The sequence below is a fragment of the Lontra canadensis genome, unplaced genomic scaffold (genome assembly GCF_010015895.1).
Source record: "Lontra canadensis isolate GAN:19392208 unplaced genomic scaffold, GSC_riverotter_1.0 scaffold30, whole genome shotgun sequence".
Classification (NCBI taxonomy): Eukaryota; Metazoa; Chordata; class Mammalia; order Carnivora; family Mustelidae; genus Lontra; species Lontra canadensis.
Window position 1 is genome coordinate 2,307,208 of NW_022631024.1, and position 20,110 is coordinate 2,327,317.

At 51.3% G+C, this 20,110-nt stretch overlaps 1 protein-coding gene across 2 annotated transcripts in view; it reads right to left on the reverse strand.

Moving 5' to 3' along the window:
* WHRN (whirlin) overlaps positions 1-20,110 on the reverse strand; it is an 85,966-nt gene that overhangs the window by 58,332 nt on the left and 7,524 nt on the right. For both annotated transcript variants that reach the window (XM_032865694.1, XM_032865693.1), the window contains exon 2: positions 3,690-3,908. In XM_032865694.1, the coding sequence (XP_032721585.1) occupies positions 3,690-3,908 (219 nt within the window). The remainder of the gene's footprint in view (positions 1-3,689; positions 3,909-20,110) is intronic.

Below are 20,110 nucleotides of genomic sequence, written 5' to 3' on the forward strand. Positions count from 1 at the left end.
GAAGACACTGTGATGGCACAGGACTAGCCCATTTGCTCGGGGACTAATGACCCAGGTGGGTGACACCTGGGCCTTGCCATCGGCTGTTCCTGCCCCACTGCTTGCCTGAGCGACTCCCAGGTGCTGACCAAGACTCCTGGCACAGTGAGCAGCCGGGGCAGAGGGGGGCCTCTCCTGAGGCTGTGCGCAGGCCAAGCCTGCAGAGCCAGAGCCAGAGGACACCCGAGGAGGTGGGGGTGGGGGTGGACGCGGGCGCTGGGTAGATGGCACTTCCTTCTCAGTCCCGCCGTTGTGTTTCCCAGGGGAGAGGGCAGGGTAGGCCCTGCCCATCAGCCCCAGCTAACCAGGAGAGAACCCCGAAGAGGAAGTCCTGACACCTGCTGAGCTCGGATGAGCGTCACCTCCCTTGTGGGTGAAGGAGAGGTGACAGAGACAGGGAACGTGGCTCTCCTCCCTGGGCACATGGTGGCAGCTGTTCACACATCCACAACAATGCCAACTGGGCAAACAGATGGCCACATCCTCCTCTTTGACTTTGCAAAGAACAGTGTGTGAGGGTCGGATCACACAGGACTTGGATTCCCACCCAGCAAGCATTGAGTGAGCTGCTACCACACCCCAGGCTGTTGGCAAGGTGTTTTGTTTTGATTCCGGCATTCACATAGTAAGTACTGAGCACCTATGCTGTGCCAGGCACTGATCCAGGCACCGTGAGTGTACCAGCGCCCAGAACCGACATCCGTACTGCCGCGACATGAACACAGTGGTGGGGAGCGCAATCCTTATCACTGTCTCCATCTTGCACAGGAGACAGAGGCTCAGAGCAGTTATGCAACTTGTCCAAGGTCACACAGCTGGCAAGCGGCGGAGCCAGGACTTGAACCCAGGCAGCCTGGCTCTGGTGTCTTACCCTCCCGGTCGTACTAACGCTCTCCCGTGTAACCCACCCCCCAACGAGGGTGTTCCAGGTCACTGTAGCTGGGGAGGCTGAGGAGCACTCAGGATCGGGAGCCCGGAGCGAAGTTCCCTGCTGCCCCCGGTGCCTCTTGGCCTCTGAGGACGTGACTGTAACCTGAGAGCAGATGGGTCCGACTCCCAGAGAGTTACAACTGCTCTTCCCTTCTGTTCCTTCCTTCGCCCTCACAGGTTGGCTCCGCACTTCAGTGTGGAGAAAGGTGTTATCAGGAGTGGCTGCGATGCTAGAAGCAGCTTTAGGGGACAGTGTCCAGTGCTTGTCCCATGTCTCTTAGCGACATGTGGGATTTTCACAACCACGACCGCCCTGGGCACTCTGTCTCTAGAAGGTGTGCGTCCACTGGGGTTGGGCTAGGAGAACTAAAGTTTGGCATGGGAAGTCTGGGAGTCTGGTCGCAGTGATGTGGAGTATTAGACAATTCCAGGACACCAGAGAGAAGAGAGTCAGGGCCTGCTGAGCTTTGGGTCGAGGGAACAGAAAGGCAGGTTCCAGAGAGATTTCCCCACAGCCCTCACGACAGGAAATGGGGAGGTTTCCAGGATGCATCCAGGCAAGAAGAAGAACAGAAGGGAAAGAAGGGGCTTGTCTGGAGCTGTGAGATCTGTGAAGGCCACTCTGGTGTGGTCCAGGGTGTTTCCTGCCTCCTGAGGTCTCTGGTCCTCCCTGGAGCACAATTTCCTAAGTCTCTACCTTCTGTGTTACTACATAAGTTATTCTAAGACTCTTAGAGGGCACCTGATGCCCTCCCAACCCTGCCCCCTATTCCAGCAACAGGGCCCTTCTTGCTAAGCTCTGAAGATGTGAACTGATTTTTACCTCAGGGCCTTTGCACATGCTATCCTTGCTGCCTGGGATTTTCAGCCCCCAGAGAACATGGCAGCTCCTTCTTCCTTCCCAAGTCTCAGCTCAGAAGTCACGTCTTCAGCGAGGCCCTCCCTGACCACCTCATCTGAAGCAGAGCCTCCCTCTCTGTCACTCTCCACCCCTCTGTCTCCGGATTTTACTTCCTTCCATCACACTTCACCACCTTAATGATCTTGCTCACCCTTGGCTCCTTTCTGGATTATGGTCTCACTCTTCCCATGAACTCCAAACTCACTGGAAGCTTCTCCACAGCAGGGCCCCATCTCTCCTGTCCACTTCTCTATCCCTCCCTCCCATCACAGCATGAAGCACACTGCAGGTGTTCACTAAGTACTGAGTACGGGGTGACCAGGGTGACCCGTGGAAAGGGTCTTAATTGCTATAGTGCCCTGAGTCTCTCTTGGATTCCTGTGCTTTGAAATGTGGGTGACAGCTAAGCCGGCTGGGTGGCCGTGAGGATTCACTGAGGTGCTAAAGCCCAGCGTCCAGCACCCATCAGCACCATGCCCAACACAGTAAAGGGGCTCAAGGGAAAGATAAAGCCAGTTCCCTGCCTAGTCCTGGAAGGCTGGCCTTGAAAATGACTTCATGCTTCAAGCAGCCTTGCTGGCTCAAGATTGCTATGGAGCACGGATCACCTGGCGGGGAGGGGGTTCGAGCCCACCCCTGCCCACCCAGCGCTGCCACCACAAAGCTTCCCCGGGCGGTTCGGGAGGTGGGGGTCTACCACTGGGCCCCCCATCGCAGCTTCTCGCCCGCCCCAAAGCACATTAAATGGAGGGGTGGTCTCATGGGCGGGAAAGGAGAGCTGAGCAAGAGTCTCCAGAAGGCAGTCTTTGGCCCGGAACCCCAAGCCACATGGCCTCGGGGCTGTGGGTGTCCAGTTCCTAAAACATCTGGAGAGCCACATGCAGGACTCACATTCCTGGTCTCCTAGCAACCACGGGGTGCGAGGCAAACAGCACCCACTGTGATGCTCAAAAACTCAGGGGAATCATCTCCCATCTTTTTGTTTTTTAATTGTAGCAGTCATGCTATGAGGGGAGGAGGGCTTCGATGCCCCTGCCCCCGTCTTCGGGTGACCACACCCCATGGTGCCCGTGGGCCACACGCCTGCCCCTGGAAAGAGCCAGAGAGCTGACACGGGGGAAATCCCTTTCCCCTGGGAGGCGCACCGAGCTCTCCATTCTGCTTCGGGTCTGGAACTGCCCACACCCTGTCAGTTCTCACTTGGTACAAGGGGACCAGTACCAGTGCCTGCTGTTGACAACCCGAGACACATAGCCGCAGAGGGTTCCTTCAGAGCCTTGGTCCCGGCAGCTGCATGCAGCCACGCCCCTGGGTCCCGACCACCGACCACCGAGAAGCTGAATCATGCTGAATTGAAAGCAGGGCTCTGAGAGCTCTCTCCTCCCTTTTCCACTCCAGGGGCTAGGATGGGGAACTGGCGGGGTCGCAGCTTCAAGCATCGGAAGGGGCAGGAGCCCAGGGGATGACGACAGGGGTGAGGGTGGGTCCACAATAAGACGGGGGGCAGAGCTGCCCGCTGTCCCCTGTTCGGTGTCAGGGAGAAATAAATGATCTGATTTAAGTCACAGTCTTTGGGCTCTTTGGGGGCAGGATCTTAGCCTGTATCAGAATGTCAGAAAGAGAAGAAGACAAGTTCAAACCCTTCAGTAGGGCCCTGAGAGGAGAAGAGAGCCCCGAAAGAACAAAGCCCCTTCGTCCAGGCTCTAAGAAGCGTCCCCGTTCTGGGTCTGGCAGGGAGAATGGGGTCTTGGGGGCCCAGCCTCCCGCACCAGCCCTCCGCCCCTGGCCGGCGTGCTGAGGCCGAGGCCGGGCGGCTCACCTTCTTCTCGTCCCCGCCTTGCAGAAGGTTCAGGGCGCTCCTCGAGTCCCCCTCACGCTGCCTCAGGGTGCTGCCGTGGCTCGGGGGCAGGCCCGAGGGCGGGGAGATGCTGCGGCCCTGCGGGTCCACCCAGGTGTAGATGTGGCTGGTGACGTACCCCCCGGGGATGCGCCCCGCCGAGTACACGGACAGCACCAGCTTCTTCGAGCCCTTCAGAGCCTGGAGAGAGAGAGAGGGATACAGGGTTAGCAGGAAGGGGGCAGCGAGGGAAACCCCTCCCAGTACACGGAACTTACTTCTTTCAGGCCCCCACACTGGGAGCAGGAGGCCAGCCCATGAATTACCAGCCCCCCCCCACGCTCCCCCGGCTCTTTTTTCTGTAGCCCTCAATTTTTGTCCTATGGAAACAAGGGCATCCGTCCTACCCCATCCTGAAGTGGTCCAAACGTAAGAAACACGACCACTCAGCATAACTGTGCAGAAAGAGTGAACACAGCAGGCCCAAGACGGCATCCTTCGGAAGGCCCACTTGGCTGGCACTGGAAACCTAGATTCTGAGTGCCTCCTGTTCCCGAACCTAGCTCACCGTGCCTACGCTCCTTGTGCAAGCTATGTGGGGGTCCGGAATGTGACCAGACCCCAGTAAAAACCCTGGCACTGACTCTCCAATGAGCATCCCTGGTGGACATCTCCCAGCCCATCCTGGGCACATCCTGCAGCAAAGGGAGACTCAGAGTCTTGTGCCTGCTTTCCTACAGACTCTGCCCCCTGAGCCTGTTCCCTGTGCTCATTTTGCTGTGTATACTTTCGTTATCATAAATCTTTTTTTTTTTTTAACATTTTATTTATCTGAGAGACAGAGGGTGAGAGCACAAGGGGGGGGGGGGGGGGGGGGGGGTGGCGGTGGAGAAGGAAAGGGAGAAGCAGACTTCCCGCTTAGCAGGGAGCCCGATGCAGGACTCCATCCCAGGACCCTGGGATCATGACCTGAGCCAAAGCCAGACGCTCAACTGACTGAGCCACCCAGACGTCCCTCGCTGTCATCAATCTTAGCCACAAGTACAACCATACGCTGAACCTGTGAGCCCTCGCAGAAGCCGTGGGTGGTCTTAGTGACCCCGACAAGAGAGTCGAGAGATGAAACGATTGATAATGATAGCCGGACACTGAAAAAGAGCCTGTCTGCGTCAGACACTCTACTCCGTACCTGGCATGCTTTGCCTCCTCCTGAAATCCTCATGGAATCCGATCTTGTCGGGAGAGAGGTCCATTCTTCAGATGAACAAATAGAGGCAAATCGCCTGCCTACGACGCACTGGGAGTTAGGGGTTCCTTTTCCATAGCGACTAATTTTGAGTGTAGACCCCAACTTCATTCTGTCCTTCCCAGTCTGGGGATGGAAGCACCAGGAGGAGAGGAGAGCCCGCGCTCTCCACCCACGGTGGACACTGAGACTGGCCGTACTGCTTTCTTATGGGGCACCCGGAGCTGAAATGATGCTGTTTATCAAGGGACGGTCACTTAGCGGGAGGATTAACAGCCAACCCTGCAATTGGGGGGGCTACAGCTTGCTCATACGAAGCTCACACGGCTGTTAAAATCACATTTGTAAATGATGATGAGCGTATGTAAAGCCGTGGATCCGTGATATGCTGTACTGTGCGGGGGGGCCAAAGGATCCCCATCCTATCTTACGGATGACCTCAGTGATGCAGAGATAAAAACACACAGGAGAAACAAAACAAAGCCGAGGACGCCAACAGTGTCTCTCCGGGTGGCAGGATTATGGGTGATTATTATTTTGTTCTTCCTTTTTCTCAATATTTTCCAAATGTTCCAGAATGATGATACATTGCTTTTGATCTCAGAAAACAACAAGAATATGCCTCAAAAAGGGGAGTATCTAGCTCTCTGAGTCCCCAAGCTTGCCTGGATGTACCCTGGGCCGTGTTCTCCTGATTCCCCAGTACTCTGGAAAGACAAAAGGGGCCAAGGGAAGAGCTATCACCCACAGTGGGGAGCCCTGGCTGGACTCAGCCTCTCCCGGAGGAGGCAGGGTAAGCTGGGAGCTGCCAGGGCCCCTCAAGTCCACAGCTAAATGCCAGTTCCCTCCAACAGATGAATGGATAAAGAAGACACAGTCCATATACACAAGGGAATGTTACTTGGCCTCAGAAAGGATGACTACCCAACTTTTGCACCAACATGGACGGGACTGGAGGAAATTATGCTGAGTGAAATAAGTCAAGCAGAGAGAGTCAATTATCATATGGTTTTGCTTATTTGTGGAGCATAAGGAATAACATGGAGGACATTAAGAGAAGGAAAGAAAAAGTGAATTGGGGGAAATCAGAGGGGGAGACGAACCATGAGAGACTGTGGACTCTGAGAAACAAACTGAGGGTTTTAGAGGGGAGGGGGTGGGGGATGGGTCAGCCCAGTGATGGGTTTTAAGGAGGGCACGGATTGCACGGAGCACTGGGTGTTATACACAAACAATGAACCATGGAAGGCAGCATCGAAAACTAATGATGTACTGTATGGTGACTAACATCATAAAAATAATAAATCAATAAATCAATAAATGCCAGTCTCTGGTGGAGGGATAATGAGAATATGGCAGCTCTCCAAAAGTCTGCTTTTACAAAGCGTTTCCGAGAAGATGAGCAGGGAGAGATTTAGCGCTCCTTCAGCAAGTCCCTGGGACTCCTCCCGATAGGACAGCTGGGAAGGCAGAACCTGTGCGAAGTTTGGGGGGCAGGATGGAGAGGCCAAGGAGCAAGCAGAGCTCTGGGGGAGGAAACAGGGAAGGGGGGTCATAGGGCAGCAGCAGCCTCAGCAGAAACCTGTGAGGCCCCCATGCCTTCCTGACCCCTCAGGATTCCTGACCCCATCCAGGATTCCCTCCTCCGTGAGGGCACTGCTGGCTGGAGGCCTGGCCCCCTGGCCTGCTTCCTCCCTGCTCCCTCCCTCAAGAGACTGTGAGCCTGAGCCCCGACATCCACAGCAACAGAGGAAAGAACAGAAACGGTGCATGGAAGCAGAACTGCATTTGAGTTGTGCTTCCGTCCCCGTCCCCTGTGAGCTGTGAGTCCCGCAGCCCGCGCTTCCCGTCTCGAAGCAGCACCATGAAACATCACCCACTTCCCAAGGCGGTGGGGATTCCAGGAGACCACGCAGGAGGCCCGGGGCCTTTGCACACAGTAGGAGCTCAGCCCAAGCACCTCTCTTCCCCGGGCATCTGCACTGAGAAGGGAAACCAGGTGCAGAGAAGCCTCGTCCCGGGAGTTACACAAGCGGGCGGGCGGCGGAGAGCACGGCTTGTATCCTGCACCGCTGGCTGCAGTGCAAGTCTTTTGGTCAGTTCTATAAATAGGCAGGCAGCAACCTTGAGAACGGAGAGGAGGTTAGCGCCTCTGGTGAGAAGACCACGGACGGCGGGAACGGGGAGGGACTGGGAGGTCACCGAGTCTCCTGCGCCTCTGGTGTCTTACAGAAGGGGACCCTGGAAGCCCGACATGGGAAGGGACAGAGAGGGAACAAGTAAGGAAAACACAGCCAAGGACACACAGGAGGCCAGCCACGGGTAGCCCCCTCCACCCCGTGCACTCGGTTCCCCCGCCACAAGACTGAGGGGCCAGAAACTCTGACGGCCACTGAAGTGAAGACCCTTCCAGAACCTCCGATTGTTGGCCTTTTTGGTCAATGTGGGCTTCTAGGGGGGCTTGGAGAGCAAGAACTTCCTCCTCCAAGACTGAACCAGCCCAAGACTCCCGAAATGGCTCTTGGCACCCCAGAGCAGGCTCTCAGGATACCGCCTGGTACGGGGCTGAGAGACGCCTCCCCAAAGGCTCCACCCACTGCCCTTTTCAGCCACGACGTGTGTGTCACGCGGGGAAGGCAAGGAGACGAGGGCGGTCTAAGAAGCTGGTTTCTGTCTTCTCACTGCCTTTCTATCTCCATTTTTTTTCACACAGTCACTTGCTTGTGTGAACCGAGAAGTGAACTCCAAAGGCGATCTGGCCGATGCCCCCAGCCCCGCACACGCGCGGCCACCCCCAGGCCCGGGCGCCGACTGGGCCTTGGCCGCACCCGGCCACTCGGTCCTCAGAGGAACCAGCAGCTTCTCTGGCCAGAGCGAGCCTCTGCACACCACGCGGATCAGGCGGCAGAGGAAACTAGAAGGAGCTCCGGCCGGGAGGCAGAGGCCCAGGCATGGCCCTGGTGTGCCACGGGCTCGCTGGGTGGCCCGGGGCCGTGTCCTCCTCTGGCGGGGTCTCAGTTTTGCCAACCGGCAGCGAGCAGCTTGAACTCACTATCGGCTGAGGTTCTGCCCCACAAGGCCACTTCACTGTCCTCTGGTTGGTGGCTCCATCTAGAAGGAAAGGCTGTATTTACCCATGACAGTCATGAGTCATGGCAGCAAAGAGATCAGGGGCTTTGGGATACACAGGGACGGAGTCCAGGCAGCCCTCAGGGAGTGAGTCCTCAAGACTGTGCGGGCTGAGGCTGCCAACGACGTCCTCGAACCAGATCCTGAGCCTGGGGCCTCTGAGGCTCCCTGCCAGCTGGAAGGGATCAACACCGGGGCAGATGGAGATCCCGGGTGTGGGAGATGTGGTAACCGCAACCCCGAGTTACCATGGGCAGCAGGGGACCTCCCAAAGGACCCGAGGGCTGGGGAGACCGACGAATGTCTGTCTCCAGTGGGACCGTGGCTGGGCGGCTCTGATCTTCGCAGGCAGCTGTCCATGGGCAGAAAACCACATCCAACACCCACCTTAAAGCAACATGCTCTGCCTGGTGCGAGTTGGTGACTGTGGCCCATGCCTGTCTCCTTACGCGGCAGCCCGCACCAGGCTCCTGAACCGACTGCTCTCGGCTGTGCCACCTCGCACACGTTACTGACTCTCACTGCTCATCTGTTTCTTTCCTGTAAAATGAAGATCCTAATTCCTCTCTCTCTCTAGGTAGAGGGGCCCTTTATGGCACAGTGCCTGTCCCCAGAGAATTCAGTGAGCTGTGGCTAAAAAGGAAGCAACGTGAGATCTAGGGAGAGACCACTAGAGGCGGAGTGGTCATCAGAGCACGCGCTCCCCGCTTGTTACCGTGTGTTTGCTGGTGAGACCTGAGTTCACAGAGTCAGATCCTCGCCATCGCGATCTGACCGAGCAGACGGCACGGCTCAGATACCGGCCATCAGCAGATGACTGCTGGGGGCGGCGTGTTGTGATTATGGAAATGTAAATTATATGTGTATGTCTTCAAAGTTAATAACTTGCTCCTTGGATTAATGTTCTCAGGAGGCCAATTTGCCTCGCTCAGCTCTTCAGAGCCGACTATCAAGCCCCCAAATCACAGTCCAGGCGACAGGATCCTCCACTCGGCAGAGGACAGAGAAAGCGACGGGAGACGGCTGCAGTGGAAAGGGGACTGGGCGTTGTGTGTGCACACGGGAGATGCACACACGCTTCTATGTTCAAGAACATGCACCAAAGTGTGAGTGTGAAGTACACCACGAGGTCACGGGACCATCAGACTATTGTCCTCGGGGCATGCACAAAGGACGCATTCCAGAAACATCTCAAGGAAGGGTACCTCGTGGTGACTCAGCCAACCTAGTTCAGGACACAGGCCTGTAGAGTCAAGTTTTCTCTCCTCAGGAACAGAGATGCTCAACCTCAGGAAGGGGAGCCTGTCTAAGACCCAGGTTCAAGTTAGTGATCAGGAAGAGAGAAAGGGAGGATGTGCACCTGCTTTTCCTGATCCCACACTGACCCCCCCCTTGCTTGATGGGGGCTTCGTATTGAGACTCACTGGGCACCAATCCTGACTCTGTTGACTTGCTGTGTGACACAGCAAATTACCCTACCTCTCTGTGCCTGTTTCTGAATTTAAAATGCCACTGTTGAAAGCATCATTAAGATAACATGGGGCCTGGCTGGCTCAGATGGAGGAGTGTGCAACTCTTGATCTCGGGGTCGTGAGTTTGAGCCCTATGTTGGGTGGAGAGATTACTCAAAACTCAGAGGGAAAAAAAAAAAAGGATAACGCAGACTGCCGATATGTAGTATATAGCACCTGGCACATAGCAGTACTAAATGTGAATTTCCTTCCTGAGTCTACCAGCTCCTTCTCCCAAACCCAAGCCCCAGATTCTCTAAAGCTCTTATCTACATGGACACAAACATAGAGATAGCTCTAGCCTCTCTCTTACAACTTTCCTCAGCTTCAAAGACATCCTTTCTTCCTTTAATCCACACTTCCTCACATCTGCCCTGCCTCTGACATTCAGCCCATTCCCACCACCTCCAGAGAGCCTTCCTGGATTGCAACAGACTCTCCATGTCCAAGAGCACCCAGGACACTTCTGTATTTTCACTGCCACCTATACTAGAGTTCCCGCATCAGCTTCATACATCCTGTCTCTAGGACTCCAAGTTATGATCCTTGAGGCGCAGCGCATGTTCTGTTTTCTTTATAACCTGTTCCAACAAGATATTTATTGAGCTTTCTAAATGCTAGGCAGCTCCCAGGGAATCTGTTAAAATGAGGCCGCGGAAAGATCAGGGCCCTACACTAGGGCTCAGGCAGCCTTAGGTCGGCACCCCATGCTTCTCCGCACTCACAGGAGCACACACACCTCAGGCACACATGGGATTTAGCAAGAGAAGCAAAAGAGTGGTCAGGAGCTCCAGCTCCGGAGCCCAGCTACCGAGGCTCCCATGCCAGCTCCGCCACAGGAGGGCTGTGAGGATTAAATTAGTTTATCTGCATAAAGCGTTTAATGCCTAGAGCACAGGTAGGGGATGCAAAAGGGTTAGGTCTGATTATGATAGGGTCTCAACCCACCATCCATCATAACCACTGTCTGTCCTTCCAGAACGTTCTGTGCATTTTATACATATGTGGAAGCCCACATACAAAAATACTGTTGTCTGATATTTACATAAATTGACTTACACTTAACATTTTCATCACCGTGTTTTTTTCCAGCTAAAAAGATGTATTTTGGCGATCTTTGCCCACCAGTTCAATGACAGTAAGTAAGCTCATCTTTTTGTGCGCTATGGCGCTTGCTCTTCCTAGCAGAGAAACACCACCACTGAATTCCCACTCCTCTGTTGTTGGACATTTAGATGGTTCTCGGGTTTTGCCACTGCAAACAAACCCATGATAACATACTTTTTCACGCATCTTGAAGCACACGTGTGTCTAATTCTCTAGATCAGTGGAATTCCTGAAGCAGCGGGCAAATGCCTCTTTTTTCATAACCACCCCGTCCCTCCCTGTTGTAGTTCCTAAAGTCACCTGCAGGGGGAAGCACTACGACATCTGTGCTTCTGGAAGACCGGACTTCCCTCCTCCACAGCACTGTGGATGGGACTGGGTGGGGGCTTTCCAAGGCCTTTTCCTAAAGCAGGGTTCTCACTCTGGTGCAGGGATCCACCGTCCTTTATGCTTTCTTCCACAGGCTCCAGAAATCTCCTAGTTATAAGGCAAACCTTGGCTCTATCTTCCAACTGCAAACTAGAGAATTGCAAACACCAAAATAAAAAAGTACCTTTAGGGTAAGGATCCCCCTCAGGAGTTTCTCAGGGTAAAGGTACATTCACTAGAAAGCCATTCCCCAAGTTCTATCTCTTCCTGGTTAGGAGACCGCAGACTAGTTGCCTCAGCTTTATCTCCTGTTAAATGGGGCTACTGATGCCTCCTCTTTCGGAGGTACTGTGGGGACAAAATGAGGACTGATGAAATAATGTACACAGAGCGTCTTGCACTCAGTAAGGTGCATAGCCGGTGCCCGGCACATGGTGGCTAACATTACTGGTAACAGTAGAATTACGGGGATGACCACACATCGCCCAGATGAGGAAAGAGACCCTAGGTGGTTGTTTGTCTTATGAAAGGTCAGAAAGAGGGTAAGAGGCAGGGCTTGGATTTGAATCTCGGACTTTCAAGACTCGTGCTTCTTGCATCAGCACTGAAAGGGGGTTCGGATACCCAAGGGCAACCCTTTGTCTTGGCCTCACAAGATGGATAAAGTGAGGGTCTGAAAAGGGGACGTGGGACTTACAGACCATAAACAAGTGAGAGCCTCCCGAACTCTTGAACCCTGAGCTTGTGCTAGGTACAGCCACATGGGCTAGAAAGATCCTCCCCATTCAGCCCCACTTGGAGGGAGGACAGAAATTAATGGTGTGGACTCTCTGCCGCTGGGGCGTATTTTAATGTCATGACAAAGTAAAGCCCTAATTAGCCCTGTCTTCAGAGCTCCTTTCCTCTTTTTATCTATGTTAATTACCTCTTACGGGGACCACAAACTGCAACAGCTTCCCGGCCTCTGAAATCAGTCTTTGTGTTGTAGCCAGGACATCCTTTTAAAATGCAAGTGGAGGGGTACCTGGGTGGCTCAGTGGGTTAAAGCCTCTGCCTTCGGCTCAGGTCATGATCTCTGGGTTGTAGGATCGAGCCCTGCATCAGCTCTCTGCTCAGTGGGAGCCTGTTTCTCTCTATCTCTCTCTCTCTCTGCCTTCTTTTGATCTCTTTCTCTCTGTCAAATAAAGAAGTAAAATCTAAAAAATAAAAAATAAAATGCAAGTGGACCCTGTCCCCTCCATGCCCAAATGCTCCCACTGCTTCTGATGTAAAATACAAACTCCACGCAGTGTGTCTCCGGTCTGTGTGGCTGGACTTGCTGCCTGGCCAGCCACATCGCCTGTCCCTGCCACTGGCCTTTCTTATAGTATCAAATGCTCCAAGTTATTTGCACGTGCTGCTCTGTATCCCTGAAAATACATATTTCAACATACGTATACAGGGATTGTTTTATTTATATCCTTCTTGGCAGATGGAGAAGTCAGGGAATTCTGTTTTGGTCACAGATGTGTCAATAAATATTAAAGACTGGAAATCATGCGTGATTCCACATATGATGAAAGGTAATGAAGAAAATGCAAAAGGAATGCAAAAATCGCTTTCCTCCTGAAACTGGTTGCCCTATTTTTAAAACAGACTGCCAATGAAGAATTTTACCACTCCTGAAATACCAATGAATTCTCTAGTAGAATCTAAACAATGCATGAATTTCCCTGTTCCCCTTGCTTGCTAGGAAGCTCACAACTCCACTTAAATGTGAAATATTATTCCCATTAAAGGCAACACACACATTCACACACTTTCCAATATGGTTTCCGAGCTCTGTGCCTTTTTCATGATGTCCTTTCTAAGTTAAGTCACTCAATTATTTCTGAAGTAGGAAAAAAATTAACCACAAATATATTAACAAGTAAGTAAACGCGGGATATGTAAAGTTCAAAGAGGATGTTAAATCACACCAATCATACAGGAAAACAACTGCCAAGTGAATGAATGAATGCTGAAGTACATCTCAAGGATCAGACACCTTATACATGGACTTGGAAGCAGAGAGATTTTTCACAGATGCTTGGGCAATAACTCTGCTTTCTCATCCCACTCTCTCCTTCCACTCCCCGGACATACTTTACTGCTGCTGACTTTGGTCTAAGAATCATGTCATTTAAAAACATTCCGTTACATAAAAGTCCCAAAAGTGTTAGTTTACATTCCATTGGAACGCTGACATACACAGGTAGCGGTACACTGAGCGGTACACTGTCTCAAAGAACAGTGGCTTCACGTTGGTGTTCCTGACAGCTGTGCGCCTGTCATGAGGCTAGGATCTGGGGCAAAGCTTGCCACCATATGGCCACCCGCTCTGGCTCTCTGTGGACACCTCACCTCTTTAAGCAGCTACAAGCTCATGGAAATCAATTTAGACCGCAGAGCAGCCCTCTTCCCCAAGATGTAGCCCAACATATGCATGAAGCAAAAATAAACAGAAGCAGGTGATCCAACCATGGAGGAATGTGAAAGCACAGAAATAAGGATCCGGGGATAGGGCCGAGAACGGACTAGTTAGGAGGGTGGAGTAATCAACATTTTCTTTCCCCTCTTGAGTTTTTCTTTTAACGTTGTTTCAATTTGCCTTTAATTGAGCCTTACAAAGTAGATTTCAAAAAATCAACTCTTCATTCTCTCCACTGTCCTTTCTTTATGAGTTTGACCTTCTCCAAGGACTCGGTGTGAAGAAGGAAGCCTTTGCTCCAGGGCGGGGAACACCAGGATCCCAGAGCCTGGAACAGGGACCTGACATTTTAAAGCCCCTGATCTCTGGTATCTTTGCTCCTAAACGTCTCTGTGACTTAAGGCTGTGCGAAAAGGAAAAACACGCAGGATCAAAGAGAGAAAGAAAATGTTGTCCTTGGGGATAATGCTATGGGAAACTCACAAGACAGTGACAGAATCGCCATCCCCTTGCAAAAGAACTCAGAAGATGAGGACAGAGCAGATTCCAGAAAGATATTGATTCCCTTTTAATGCAATTCTTCAATTATCCACTAAGCCTGGCTTTTAGTCTCTTATAATTTAAGTAAATTGCTTTACAAATGTTCTTTTAAATTCGGTCTCTTTATTCTTTTCCTTTTTTTTCTTTTGGGAAGAACTAACAAGATTCTAGGAGTCATCAACATAATCACTCAAGACAAGCCTCGATGGGTTTCCAATGGAGTTGCTAGGACCTAGAACCAATGTCCACAGCACATCCGTCTGTCAGAAAAATCTGATTATATACCAACATTTTCTTGGCCCAAGAGTGGATACATGGATGGGGTATATTCTCCTGGAGGACACTTAACATTCCTGTCCCTCACCACTTTCTGTGCACTCTGCTAACAAGGGATAGGCCTCCAATTTAATTCACCCTCGGACTAAAGAATCTGAATTCCAGGTGGATTCCAGATGAATCAACCACCCGACAGCTACTCCTAACAAATGTTTGTTTTTAAATCTTGAAGAAAAGGCTGATAGGTCTGAGGAGGTGGAAATGTAACACCCTTGTGATTAAATGGCCATAGGACATCAGTAAGCTACACACCAAAAATAAATGTACATATATCTTATACAACAGTGTTGTATAATGTGCACGTAACCTTCTGCTACATGCTATTTATTACATATTAAGTATATGTGTATACAGCTATACAAATAATAAACATGCAAAGTTTTTAAATTGCATATTTAAATTATGCAAATTAAAACAGGATACCTTTTTGTCCAACAGATCAGCAAAATGGGAAAGAAATATAATATCCGGTGTTGGTAAGGCTGGGGGAAAATGAAGCATCCCATATATCGCTAACATTGATAGAGGAGACTGTAAAATAAGAAACTCTTCCCCCAAAACAATCTGGCAACAGTGAACCAAGCCTTAAAATTCTGCCTATGCCCGGAGCCAATGCCACCTCTAGAAAGACAGCCCAAGGAATTTTTAGAGACGTGCTTCCAGATTAATGTGCCAGGACACATTGTCTAAAGCAGCAATGTGGCTAACATTTAAGAAACAAACTATCCAAAAAGAAATCAGTCAAATAAATCACGCACCTCTTTGCTATGACGCAATCATTAAAAACCATGTTCTAGAAACATTTATGAGTCATGATACACTGGTGAGACAGGTTTCAAAACCTATGTTCAGAACGGCAATTTTGTAGAATATTCCCAGTAGGAATTTACACACGCGGGCATGCAGGGGACCAGAAAGACGGCAGTCAAATTGTCAATAGTGATTATTTCTGGGTGAGCGGATCATCGATGTTTTGGGGGGTCTTTTTCCTTTGTGTTTTCCTGGGGTTTCCGAGCTCTATAATTGAACCTGTATCTCTCGGGTCATTAACACACGTGCACACACACATTTTACTTTAAATGCACAGGCGACTCCTCTGCTCCTCGTGTTTCCTATGAACCAAAGAAGATGGCCCTTCCTTTGTCCAGCCTGCGATGGTGCTGGCGACCACCGGCCTCTCAACGAGGCCCGGGAGACCCTGTTTGGGCTGTGCCCGCAGACCACACAGACGGCGCAGGCGGATTCGCACCCTCGGCCCCATCAATGAGAGGGTTTCCTAAGTTGTGGGTTTATCCTAATGGGGGTGGAATCGAGGTCACAGTTAATCTATTTAGGGAATTTTCACAGACAATGCACAAAATAAAATCCTGACAAAGGTCTGGGCACGGCAAGAGAGATAAGAGAGGGTGAAGGGGGGGGGGGAAGGGGGAGGGCAAGAGTGCCCAGTGCCGCGGGGGTACCTGAAGCCTATCAGTAAGATGCACCGAGCTCGCCCAGGAAAGGGCAGGGCGGCCGCGGCCGGGGCTTTCTGCTCACTCGGGGGGTTTTCTGATCAAACGGCTGCAACGCCCGTCTCAATAAGGAAAACAGCGTCAGAGAGGAAATGTCCATCCACTGAAACGGGGCTCCGGCCAGCGCCGTGCTAGGCTGCACACCCGCCAGGAGGTGGCAATGAGCGCACACTTTGGAGGCAGGAAGAAACAGAGTTCGAATCCCAGCCCTGCCACCTCCTACCAGCTTACTGGTGGCGGGCCACTTCTTCCTCTCCGTGCTCGGCCTCCTCTCCCTGGGGGCTGCGCGGAAGAGCCAGTGAGGAGATCTGCGCCAAGCCCTTGCAGAGCTCCAGGCGTTACACACATGCCGGTCCTTGGGGGCCGTATTTATTCGTGGGCTCAGAATTGTAAGCTTAGAAGCTTCTTAGGTGCTATGTATGCTATACCAAGAAGTCTTAACTGGTGCGGAAAAGACCCCAATACAGCGGTGGGAACACAGCAGGTAATCACGAAATGCTCAAATCAATAGATCCCCCCAGTGCTTTCAGAGGTTAACTGTATGGCCATTAGTACCCCCATTTTAGAGACGAGGAAATTGAACAGGGAAGTTCAAAAACACGCCTGTGGTTGACTATTATTCCTCTTACAATGTTATCAAAGAGGCGTTTGAGAATCAGAGAGGTCAAGGAGTTTGTTCAAGGCCCCACAGGTGCACAGTGGCAGAGCCAGGCTTCGAACCCAGAGCCCTCGTTCTAGGGCCCAGGCTATAGCATCATGGGATGTCACCTCTCTCGACGTTGGAGGGACAGATGCATCCCCCTCAAGTCAACAAAGCCTGATGCTAATTCCTGGCTCTGCCACCTTCCATCTTTGTGACAATAGGCAAGTGACAAACTCTTTGCAATTTTTTGTACAACAAAGCAATAAAAGCGGTACCTACTTTGAACCTATTGGGCTAGTGTGAGGTTCAAGTGAGTTCATGCATAGAAAGTCCAGAGAATACCGTCTGGATTACCGTGAGCCCTCAATACAGAAGTTATTACCGTGGAGCAATTCAAGGAAACACTTGGAGATGTGTAATCTGTGTCACAACCAGTGAATCAGGGTCACTATGCTGATGGGGCCGTGGGGGAGATGAGAGGGGTTCTTGCAGACAGGGTAGCTGAGGGTGGGCGGGATGATCCACTGAGGCCTCACTGGGGCCGTGGGTGTCAAGCCGCCTTTCAGAGAAGGGCAGTGCTGCCTGTCTGGTCAAGTGTGGACGGCACTCGGGGAAAAGCCAGAGAAACGGACTGTCTGCAGACAGAAGGGGATCAGATCACAGGCAGCCTGAACACCAGGTGCAGGAGCTCGGCTTCTGCCCTGAAGGTTCTCAGCTCCAGTGCAAGGCGCTAGGCAGGGAACCACTTGATGAGAGGCGAATTTCGAAAGTGTGCCCTGCTTCCAGGATACTAAATGGACTGCAAGATGGGAGATAGCCAGCCAGCCAGGAAGCCATTGCACTTTGGCCTCCAATGGCAGGGAAGGGGGAGGTGTGGTCTGAGATGTGCTGGGGAGGGATCAGGCCAGGAGGCTGTAGCAATCCCCAATGGGGAGACTATAGAGAGGAGAGCAGGCCAAGGTCACTAACTTGGGAAATGCCCATGATTTGTGGGCAAGAGGATGAGGTGCCTTCAGGGGGTCAGAAAGGAGCCAGTACTTTCAAGGCAAATAAATGCTCTTGCTAATACTGGGGAAGAGCTGAAAATATAAATGAATGAATGAAAGAATGAATGACACTAAAAAGGAGGCCCAGGTCCTGGTCAGAGACAGCATGGGAGAGAGGAAGGGATCTGGGGACAAACTGAACATACGGACTTAAACCCTCAGGACCAGAAGAACTTGTGGAGGGCAGAGAGGGTTTAAGGGAGTTTGGGAGAAAGTGGGTTAGGCTTGGGGCCCCCTGAGGGGAGAGAGGAGGTGGCAGGAGAGATGGAGCAAGGATGAAGGTCCCGCTGGGCTCAGACACATCGCAGGACACCATACCCTCCCCGGCCCGCAGGATGGAAACAGCAGAAGGAAGACCCCTCCCCAGACTTCCTCCCTTCCCCACCTGCATGGAAGGATAATCTTGGAACACTGGACCACTCTTCTCTTTTCTTAATCAGAAACCTCTTAAGAAGCCTCACACACCATTTCAGATGTGGTTCAAATACATTCCAGGGTTTGTTTTTTTTTTAAGTACCGATGCCGTATTGTCAAATCACCACTTTCAGCCTGCATTTAATTGCTTTAATGGGTTCTGGAAAAACAGCCACCTTCTCTCCCTTCTCATCAAGGCCCCTGGGGAGCCCAAGAGGGAAGGATGCTGGGGAACAGGGATGGCGATGCAGCTGATCTGGGAACTACACTGTCACACATTGGCCTCTGAGCCCAGCACCTGCCCCACGTTTTTAAGAGAGGTGGGGGACATACAATTCCATCTGATCTCCGGGCTTTATTACCTCTGTAAAACGAAAGAAAATGCAGATGCCAAAACCCAAACAGGAGCAATTGCATTTTTAGAGAAACGCTACTTGGGAATATTGACCACATTTAGTAAATGACTCTGCAATTCAACCAGCTATGATGCATCGAGAGGGCCCTGAGCCCCAGTCATTTCTTCCAAAGGCACCTTTTTTCTTTTTTTAGACGAAGCAGGCACAACAGAAGACTTTCAAAGCCAAGAGGATGCAGTCGATAACATTTTTCATTACAATGCCTGCAGTGGGACCTCTGTGGCCCTATTTCTCGAACTTTTGATGTGCGACAGTAGCAATAACCTGTTTGTAAGGGTGAGGGGGTCTCCATCACAGAGAGGCCAAGGGAGATGCTCAAGGTCACAGCCGAGTAACACAGTCAGATGAACCCAGGTCCATCTCCAAAAGCTATCTCTAACCTCTTGGTTACAGACCTCTCTTCCCTGGATTGCCCAACATATCAGTTGACCTTGCACTTCTGGAGTCCTGCTCCGGAACAGCTCTGGATAGGGACAGGGTGGGTCCACTCTCCAGTCAAGTCTTTCTGTGGATAAATGTCGGGGATGGGGGCAGATCCCAAAGGAAGGGGGTGCTTCCCAAACCTGAGTGTGATGAAGACTTGCCTAGGGAGCTTGTTAACTCTCGGGCAAGCTACATTTCTGAATCACTACTTCTAGATTACTTAGATACACCCTTTTGGATGCCACTTTGCTATGTTCTTCCCTGTAACCTGCAGCTTTAGAATCTGGTAAAGATGACATCTTGGGACTTGTTTACGGGAGGCTGAAATATTTGCTTTGCATTCAAAGTTGAGAGGATGCTGATATTATGAAAACTCAGGTAGAGAGGAAAAATAACTATGAAACTGGCTACCAGCTGAAGCAAAGCCACAGCCAATTTAGCGGAAGGAACACAAATTCTCAAAGGACACGGAGGTAAAGGGGTTGGGACTGGAAAAGGAGAAAAAATAAATTCACTCGTGCATTTTTGATAGAGGATAAAGCAGCTTTTAAATGTACGTGTGATTAGCAGGAACTTGGCCTCTACTTGAAATGCTGGGTCTTCTTCAAACCTGAACAGGGCTGGGTTTTGTTTCTTTTTTTTTTCTCTTTTGTTCATTTGTTTATCTTTTTAACAAAAAGCCAGAAGATATATCTCACCCAAAGTTGGTTCATTGATTGCTTCAGAATGCATAAATGATTCTATTTTGGAATCACAGATACAGGCTGCAGAAATAACCCACTTCTGGGAATGTGGTTTTAAAATTGACAGCAAAGCAACAACATGAACTACAACAACAACATGAACTAACCAAAGAGGTCTCATAGGCTGGCTGGGGCCACAGAGGGTGGGAAAAGCTCCTGCCCACCCAGACCACGTGTGTTTTTTTTTTTTTTTTAAAGGTCTTTTGCTAAAGTAGTAGCATAGGATTTCCCATTTACCAAATGTTTTTGTACCTATTAAGTCATACAATTCCATACCCATCCTGGAAAGGCAAGTGGGATATGCCTATGGCCATTTCACAGCTCCAAAGACTGAGGCGGCCAGAGAGGGCACATGATCTGCTCACAGCCACACCATTACCATCGTGGTGAAGCATACGTTAGAGCCTATGGCATTCCTCAGTGTTTTTCCCCAAGCACCCACCACCTTGCAACGCACGGATTTTCTTCGGCTGTCACACATGGGAACCAAGGAATCCTGAACTCGCCAGCACTGCGCTGG